Raw genomic sequence first — 9793 nt, 5'->3', positions numbered from 1 at the left:
GCAAAAAATATCTACAAATTTAATTTGGTTGTATCTTTGATATAATACATTAATTAATACATATAAATATTATATAAATTAAATACATAATGACTAATTTAATGAGAGACTTCTTATATTTATAGAAGGTTTATATAATAATTTAGGTAATAAATATTAAATTATATATATTGTGCCTAATAATGATAAATACTATTAGACCAAACTTGAATTCTAATTGCCATATACATACAATATAAAAATTTGCCAACATAATATCCACATTAAATTATTTGTAGAAAAAATGGTTTTGCTCTCTCTATATATATGTATCATATAATGCCACTAATAATTATTATTAAATATTTAATGGTAAAATTTCTAATATTCTTAATTTGTTAAATGCATTGGTGATTTTAACATTTTATTTTTCATTAAAAATTTTCAGCATAGTGGTTATTATTTTCTATATGTTTTATTTGACTTATCTAGTATCTACACAATTTAAGAAATTTTCCAGGTTTGAAAAATATTAATTAATTAGTCTTTTTTTCCCCAAACAAAATCTACACAATAATAAATTAATAATGCATTGAATACAAAAGTGTTGGTGAGTGGAACCCACCACCCACAAACCAGAGCCACCCAGGTTGAGCCACCATCCTTTTTATCATTGTAAGGTAACATAACAAAGCTTTTAGTCCCTTGAATAGCCACATATATATTATAAATAATATAATACACACATATATATACATGCCATCCTCCAAATCATAATTTATTCAAAGGTGAAGAGGGGGGCACTTAGATTCACTTCACATCACACATCAAACAAACAAAACATTAAACACTCCCTCATCCTAAACCTAAAACCAAACCCAAAGCCTAATCCTCATTTCCTTTTACTTTTTTTTTTTTCCTTTTTGTCTTTCAATTTGAGTTGTGTAAAAATGCATTGAATTTATGTTATATGTTATATATGGTCTAATATGGGTAGGATGTGACGGGAGTAGATTCTCTCCGGTGAAAAAAAATCTGGATGCTGTCAAGTATTGAATCTAACTCTTTATTATTTTTTCTTTCTTATTTAATTTTAGTCATATTTATAGAATTAATGGTAAGAGACCACACTTTATTTTTTCAAATATTTTTTTTACCGGAGAGAATCCATTTCCTGATGTGACTAGTGCCGATCCATTGTAAGCACATTATTACTAATAAGCAAAGAAAAGAAAAGAAAAGAAAAGAAATAGCATTTATTTTGGTTTGGACTTTTGCTCTAATGCAATGACTCACAAGCATTCACTCGCCTCTATTTAAGCGTCTCTTTCCTTCACACAAATCTCTCCCACATCTTCATCATAATAATAAAAATAATAATAATAATAATTCAATTCATATATATCTATTTTGTCATTGCTAGTGTTAGTGTTGAAGCTAACTACTACTCTTTGTTACGAATTAAACATGGGTGGCATCAGCCTCGAAGAGATAAAGAACGAGCAAGTTGATCTGGTAATAACATCTTCCATCACCCACTTCTTTCACTTTCAATCTTCTTCTTCTTCATCTTCATTTTTCATCATTCTGTTTCTCACTTTCATTATTCTTTTGGAAAATTTAAGAGCTTATCAGCTTGCTCAATTTTTCTTTGTTTTGGTTTCGTCAATTATAATGATTTGGTAAAATTAGACAATTAAATTTTTTCTATATCTACTTTGCAAAATTAAAGGAAATAAGATCGAGAAACAGATTTTCCATGCCATTTATGCTAAGTTTAAATTTGCATTATTATTTTTTTCTTGTTTGCCTTTGCTTAATATGACCATACAAATGGAAAACTGGATCAGTGGGATTGAAAGCTTCAACTTCTACTGATTAAAATTTGTATTTATTTTTATTATTGTCATATTTTTTTCTCTCTATATATATGTACATATTAAATTTCTAATAATAAGTTTGAATTTTAAGAGAGATTTGTGATTTTTTTTTTCCTTCCTAAACTTTTGGCTTGAATAAAACTGAAACTGTGTCCTGGGATTCTAGACGTTGTTTCGTTACTTTAAAGACTTTAGGTTATTTTTGGGGGGTACTTTTGGTATTTTATTACTTCAATTTTGATTAGTTGTATAAATAGTTTTATACAATTAATTATTATAGTAATAAGAATTTAATTTTGAGGTACTGTAATTTTACGCATCCAATTATGCCATACAAAATAATTATTCTTCATATTAATGACATAAATTATACGACTATGTAAAATATTTTATTTTGATCGTGCATCAAAATGAAACTCTATTAATAATAAGATGGAAGAGTTTTTTTTTTTTTAATATACTATTAGATGTTTAGGTAGATAAAATTGATTAACTGAATATTTCTATTGGCTTTTACTTTTTGTTTATAACTTTATATCGATATTCTGGACAGTTATCAAATAAAATATTTATAAGCTACAACTATTGATGCTTTTTTTTTTATTAATTAATTATTTTGATTCTGCTTTGTTAAAAGCATGAAACAAATGAGTGTTTAAGAAGAAAGTGTGTGGAGTGAGAAGTACTGAACTCTTTTCATTCTGGCTGGTCCACTTGCATCCTCCATCATCTTCTTTATTAGTTTTATACTTTTATTTGTATTTCTACGTTAACTTCATTTTTTTTTATGCTTTTTATTGTATTTTTTTTTTGTAATATTAAAAGTAATTTATAAAATTATAGTAAAATATCATATATAAAAGAATAATATAAATACTATTTCTTAAAATATACAATATAATTCACCATTTGGTATAGGATTTAACTAATTATTATTTAAAAAGACTAGATATTAAATATGGAAAAAATTGTATTAAAAAATTAAAAGAATTAAATTATAAAGAATTTAGTATATGAAAATTATGTAAAATCTAAAATAATTTTTAAGATAAATAGTTTTAGTTAATAACTTTAATACACTTGTTAACAAAATTCTTTATTATATAAACATATAAACACATCTTTTATGTTGGACATCAAATAATAGATTTAAAAAAGTAAATGATGGAAAAACGTTCTATTTTACAGATGACATGAAATTTTTACCGTAATATTAAAAAGACAAAAAAATTAAAATTTATTTTATTTAACATTAATTAATAAATATAAAATAAAATAAATTCTAATTATTTTTGATTAATTTTTTTATTATTAAATATTTTCGTAATTTTTAACTGCTAGCCAAATATTAAAATTATTAAATTATTATAAAATATATAGACATCACTATTATTTTTGTCCTATAACAGCAGAAAAAAGAAGAGGAGATTTTTCTGATTTTATTTATAAATTTATGTATATTAATTTTAACAATTATAAATAGAAGAATATTAGAAAATTATCAGAATTTATTAATTTTGATCATTAATTAATTATTAACGTTTAAGAATATGAGATAAAGTATATTGTTGAATTACTAGACTAAAAAAATTAAATTAAAAAATTAAATCGATAATTAATAATAAAAAATAATAAATTTTAATGACGGATAGTATTTTTCTTATAAATATGCATAAATTTTTAAAATATAAGTGTGTAACGTACAAAGAAATTAATAGCATAACTGCATAAGTGAATCTACCCTGAAATTAATTATATGCATTTGATAGCGACGAGGTTTAGCATAAAGGTGGTATCATTTTCAATAATAATATTTAAAACTAAATTTTTAGATTAGTCAAGATTTAGAGACCAGTATTGGAGTTATTTATAATATAATATACCCTCAATATTATGAGTTATGTTTTTTTTTTACTATAACATATTGCAAATTTAATAATACAAGATAATAGTAAAGTTTTAAATTCCACATGATGAGAAGACAAGTATTTCCATTAAAGAAAAGTAAAAGATATGATGACACAATTATTTGTGATAATGTATGTTGTATGGAGCTTTTTTGTTGGGTTAAGTTAGACTTTAGATTCCGAAAAATGCGCAAGTTGAGATGAGGGTAACTACAAATAAAATTGAGGGCAGAGCGTACGGCACGCTTCTCTATTTCGGTATTCACGCGCCATTTTTTCTGCCTTTTTCCATCTCTCTCTAATAAATACTTTAGCCTCTATCATTTTCATGCCTGTTCCTTTCAATTATATATTATTATTTTATTTCTAGTTATATTATCTTTTCATATTTGTTTCTAATAGTAATATTTACAAAAATTATATCTATAATATTAGTTTAACCTTTTTCATTTCTCTATTTAGATAATTTTAAAGGGGAAACTCAGATGCAGTCGACTTCACGTGAAGTTGATACTTGAGAGCTGTTAAATGATTTAACTGATTTGACTAAATTTTTATCTAACAACTTTTAGGTATTAACTTCACGTGAAGTCGACTTCACTAGAGTTTTTACCTAATTTTAATTATTGGATAGATAAATATATTTATTTTTAAGAATTGAAAATAAAGGTCAAGATTCCTTCTAGGAATATGAAATTCACTTCCCACAAGGTCAAGGATGTAAGAATTTTAGTATTTTACTGTTTCTCATGTTTGACTTGAGTGATAAATACTATTCTCTTTAAGAGTTTGATTGAGTATTTGATTATAATTTTAATGAGCCATATAAATTAAGGTTATATTAATTTTTAAATAATTCTTTAAATATGTGTAAACAAAAAATAATGTAAATATTATTTCTCGAAACTAATATACTAAAACTAAAGAAATCTTATTAAGAATATTTGTTAAAGGTATTTAAATTAATAAATAAATGTAAATTAAATAGTAAGCTATTAAAATTGTTTATATATTCAATTTATTAGAATGATAAAATAAATTCTTTTAACTAAGGATTTATAACATTCTTTTATTAAACTTATTAAATTAAAACATAAAATGAAAATATATACAAAACATACCGTTACATTTTACATAATAACTAGTTTTTGTGGCGATTGGATAGTGGCGGTTACAAACTTTTGTAGTTCATTGCATGTTAGTATATGAACCAAAATGACAAAAGTGATTAAGTGATCGTCCATTCTCCTAATCTTTTGTTGCGGATACTGGCAAACCTTGTTAGTACTTAGCACCATTTTGCGTTTCTTATTTATTTATTTTGTTAGATTTGAAAGAATAACAAGGTTGAATTGAATGTTGTCCCCCACAGGAACGAATTCCAATTGAGGAAGTGTTTGAGCAGCTGAAATGTTCAAGAGCAGGTTTAACCTCAGACGAAGGTGCCAACCGCCTTCAAGTCTTTGGCCCAAACAAATTGGAAGAGAAAAAAGTATGTTTTCTTCTAACATACTATTGTTCTTGCAGTTTCTCAGAGTTTTATAGACTAGTTAGATAACCAACTTGAATTAGTCGATTCGTCTGCTTAAGCAAATGTCGAGTTGAGATCCTTAGATCCACTGATTAATCCTTAGTCTGTCGAGCTGAGGGATACATAAAATTGATGTAAGTGATTTGATTTATGATTACAGGAGAGCAAGTTTTTGAAGTTCTTGGGGTTTATGTGGAACCCCTTGTCATGGGTGATGGAAGCTGCTGCAATAATGGCAATTGCTTTGGCAAATGGTGGAGGAAGGCCCCCTGATTGGCAAGACTTTGTGGGAATCATTGCTCTTTTGGTGATCAACTCCACAATCAGTTTCATTGAAGAAAACAATGCTGGAAATGCTGCTGCTGCTCTCATGGCTGGTTTAGCTCCTAAAACCAAGGTACTAAGAGATGGGCACTGGAGTGAACAAGATGCTGCAATTTTAGTACCAGGAGACATAATCAGCATTAAATTAGGAGATATCATTCCGGCCGATGCTCGTCTTCTGGAGGGAGATCCTCTAAGTGTGGATCAGTCTGCTTTAACAGGAGAATCTCTTCCGGTGACCAAGAACCCCACTGATGAAGTATTTTCTGGATCAACAGTGAAGAAGGGTGAGATAGAAGCAGTTGTGATTGCCACGGGTGTGCACACCTTCTTCGGTAAAGCGGCTCACTTGGTGGACAGCACTAACCAAGTTGGACACTTCCAGAAAGTGCTTACAGCAATTGGTAACTTCTGCATTTGCTCAATTGCTGTTGGAATTCTCATTGAGCTCATAGTCATGTACCCCATACAGCACCGAAGGTACAGAGATGGAATTGACAATCTGTTAGTCCTCTTGATTGGAGGAATTCCGATTGCCATGCCAACTGTTTTGTCAGTCACTATGGCTATTGGCTCTCACAGGCTGTCTCAGCAGGGCGCAATCACGAAACGTATGACAGCTATTGAGGAAATGGCTGGGATGGATGTCCTCTGCAGTGACAAAACTGGAACCTTGACATTGAATAAGCTCAGTGTTGATAGAAACTTGATTGAGGTCTTTGCTAAGGGTGTTGAGAAGGAGTATGTTATCCTTCTTGCTGCAAGGGCCTCTAGGACCGAAAATCAGGATGCTATAGATGCTGCAATTGTTGGCATGCTTGCTGATCCAAAGGAGGTAAATATACCAAAACCACTCTCTTTAGGACAAGAAGAAGGATACAGATAAAAATTTTAATGTTTTCACTGACCAGGCTCGAGCCGGAATCAGGGAGGTCCATTTTCTTCCATTCAATCCTGTAGACAAGAGAACTGCTCTAACTTACATTGATTCTGATGGAAATTGGCACCGTGCCAGCAAAGGGGCTCCAGAGCAGGTAAAAACTTGTTTCATTGCCACCTTCTTGTGATGGTTATAAGGTTGACAAAGGCCTTTTTTTCCCTCTTTATTTAGATCATAACCCTTTGCAACTGCAAAGAGGATGTCAGGAAGAAGGTTCATGCAGTGATTGATAAGTTCGCGGAGCGTGGACTTCGGTCTTTAGGTGTTGCAAGACAGGTACACAAAGCTGATACCAATGTCTACTCTTGAATGCTTCTATACTGATACTAATCTTTTATTTGTGCTGGTATGATCTTTGTAACAGGAAGTACCTGAGAAATCAAAAGATAGTCCAGGTGGACCATGGCAATTTGTTGGTCTGCTACCACTCTTTGATCCTCCCAGGCATGACAGTGCAGAAACCATTAGAAGAGCACTTAACCTCGGTGTAAATGTTAAGATGATTACTGGTAAGGCTAACATCAGACATTTTTTGTAACTCATAATAGTGTTACCATGACTTCAAGTCTATAGCTTTGAAATGTTTTGTGTGCCTCAATCTTCAGGGGATCAGCTCGCCATCGGCAAGGAAACTGGTCGTAGGCTCGGAATGGGAACAAACATGTATCCATCATCTGCATTGCTTGGCCAAGACAAGGATGCTTCTATTTCAGCTCTTCCAGTTGATGAGTTAATTGAGAAGGCTGATGGATTCGCCGGAGTGTTTCCTGGTAGATTTTTCATGCAGTGTGATTACCTTTCAAAATTTCAATTGCTTATTTTATTCTTTGTATCACATGGTAGAACACAAGTATGAAATTGTTAAGAGGCTGCAAGAGAGGAAGCATATATGTGGAATGACGGGCGATGGTGTAAACGATGCCCCTGCCTTGAAGAAAGCCGATATTGGAATTGCTGTTGCTGATGCTACAGATGCTGCAAGAAGTGCCTCTGATATTGTCCTCACTGAGCCTGGTTTGAGTGTCATTATCAGTGCTGTGCTCACTAGCAGGGCTATTTTTCAGAGGATGAAGAACTATACTGTTAGTTTCTTTCATTACCTAACTTATTGTTTGAGTTCATTTTAATGTTTCTAGTTACCTGATATCAAGTTGTTTTGGATTGGTGAGCAGATCTATGCTGTGTCAATTACTATTCGTATTGTGGTAAGTGAAGAAAATAGTTTGAAACTAAAGAAAGCTAAGCTTTTTCACATGTGATTTATTTGTATATTCTTTTATTGTGCAGTTTGGTTTCATGTTCATTGCATTGATCTGGAAGTTTGATTTTGCACCCTTCATGGTTTTGATTATTGCTATACTAAATGATGGTAAGATAATATCTGCTTCATATTCATGTTATTTATCTTGGTTTCTTCTCCTTGTCACAGATAAAATACAAATAAAATTATTGATTTGGCTGAAGTGCTAACACTATATTCCTCATTCTCATACAATTAGGCACCATTATGACAATATCCAAGGATCGAGTGAAGCCATCGCCGATGCCTGACAGCTGGAAACTGAGGGAGATATTTGCTACCGGCGTTGTGTTAGGCAGTTACATGGCACTGATGACAGTAGTATTTTTCTGGGCCATGAAAGATACCAACTTCTTCCCGGTAAATAATTTATGTCTAATCACTGCTAAATCAAGATAGTGGATTAAACTTTCACTTTCTCACTTTACCAATTTTTTCGCATTAGAAGATCTTTATCTTTTTTGTATGTATTGTTTAGTTGTTTTTTCTTATCACTATTATGAAGTAATGAAATCATCAAACCTGATGAAGATGACTTACATTGTTGCAGAACAAGTTTGGTGTGAGGCACATTAGAAATAACCCTGATGAGATGATGGCAGCTCTGTATCTACAAGTCAGTATCATAAGTCAGGCTCTAATTTTCGTCACTAGGTCTCGCAGCTGGTCGTATGTCGAAAGACCCGGTCTTCTCCTACTAGGTGCCTTCTTGATTGCTCAGCTGGTAAGCTTGAACCTCTTATTCCTCCTTCAGCATATGAAATTTTGTTTTCACAATTATTATAGCACCCAAAAACTGTATATCTCAAGTCTGAAATGCTAATTAAGGAGTATGTTTCATCATTAGAACAAAAGAGATGCATATCTATTATCTCATTGTTTCCATCCTTTTTATTCTTGAACAAGAACAAAACACTACCTTAGGAGCTGTTCTATCAACTAGTCTTGAATTTCTCTCTGTAATTGACAGGTAGCAACTTTCATAGCAGTATATGCTAACTGGGGCTTTGCAAGAATCAAGGGAATGGGATGGGGTTGGGCTGGTGTAATTTGGATCTACAGTTTAGTGACATACATTCCTCTTGATTTGCTCAAATTCGCGATCCGCTATATTCTGAGTGGAAAGGCATGGGACAATCTTTTGGAGAACAAGGTATGTTCTTATATGATTCATTGTTCTTACAGCATTTTTGATGTAATCAAGAGGGATCAAGATTCACAAAATGCTTTTTCTCATGCTCTCATTACAGACTGCCTTCACTACCAAGAAAGACTATGGAAAAGAAGAGAGGGAAGCACAGTGGGCTGCAGCACAGAGAACACTCCATGGTCTTCAGCCTCCTGAAACCTCTAACCTCTTCAATGACAAAAACAGCTACAGGGAGCTTTCTGAGATTGCGGAGCAAGCAAAGAGACGTGCCGAGGTTGCGAGGTAGGCCATTTTGTTAACTTATATGACTTCAAGACAGTGTTTATATCAAGTTCTTTAAACAACTTCCAATCTCAATGTGTTGTATAGGCTTAGGGAGCTTCATACTCTCAAGGGACATGTCGAATCTGTGGTGAAGCTCAAGGGACTCGACATTGATACTATTCAGCAGCACTACACAGTTTAAAGAACAGAAGAGGTAACAAGCTTCAGTGGAAACTGTTTGGTGGTTTTCTGAGATCATAAGCAGATATAATGAGGAAGAAAGACTCAAAAGGCCTAAATCTCAATCATGTCTTTAGGTTATCCAAAAAAGAAATGTTAACAGTGTTGTGAAAATGTGAATGGTTACTCCATTTTTCTCAAATTATGCTAGGATGAGAGAGGTACTGTTCTCTTTTGCAACCAAATAACATCCTTTTTCTTTTGGGATGATATTAGTGTTGTTAAGATCACATTTTAATAGCCCAATATAATTCTCAGTGGTTATATGGTTTTTCTAA

General features: G+C 31.6%; 1 protein-coding gene across 1 annotated transcript; it reads left to right on the top strand.

Moving 5' to 3' along the window:
* The first annotated feature begins 759 nt into the window (after positions 1–759).
* On the top strand, positions 760–9793 carry LOC107605156 (plasma membrane ATPase 4). Its single transcript, XM_016306929.3, has 15 exons — positions 760–1494; positions 5139–5258; positions 5458–6456; positions 6533–6655; positions 6733–6837; positions 6926–7070; positions 7167–7331; positions 7405–7643; positions 7734–7766; positions 7849–7930; positions 8061–8221; positions 8412–8585; positions 8832–9014; positions 9112–9293; positions 9381–9793. Exons 1-15 carry the CDS (start codon positions 1447–1449, stop codon positions 9475–9477), a joined length of 2856 nt encoding a protein of 951 aa, XP_016162415.1. The 5' UTR covers positions 760–1446; the 3' UTR covers positions 9478–9793.

The sequence above is a fragment of the Arachis ipaensis genome, chromosome B6, assembly GCF_059453495.1.
Source record: "Arachis ipaensis isolate K30076 ecotype BB chromosome B6, ASM5945349v1, whole genome shotgun sequence".
NCBI lineage: Eukaryota > Viridiplantae > Streptophyta > Magnoliopsida > Fabales > Fabaceae > Arachis > Arachis ipaensis.
Note: the sequence above shows the minus strand (reverse complement) of the source record. Positions and strands in the feature narration are given on the sequence as shown.

Excerpts from the sequence above, each read along its gene's own strand:
- LOC107605156 (XM_016306929.3), top strand. The coding sequence starts at position 1,447 with ATGGGTGGCATCAGCCTCGAAGAGATAAAGAACGAGCAAGTTGATCTG. Across the intron at positions 7,071-7,166 it reads AAATGTTAAGATGATTACTG|GGGATCAGCTCGCCATCGGC; the intron begins GTAAGGCTAACA and ends CTCAATCTTCAG. Across the intron at positions 8,222-8,411 it reads AAGATACCAACTTCTTCCCG|AACAAGTTTGGTGTGAGGCA; the intron begins GTAAATAATTTA and ends ACATTGTTGCAG.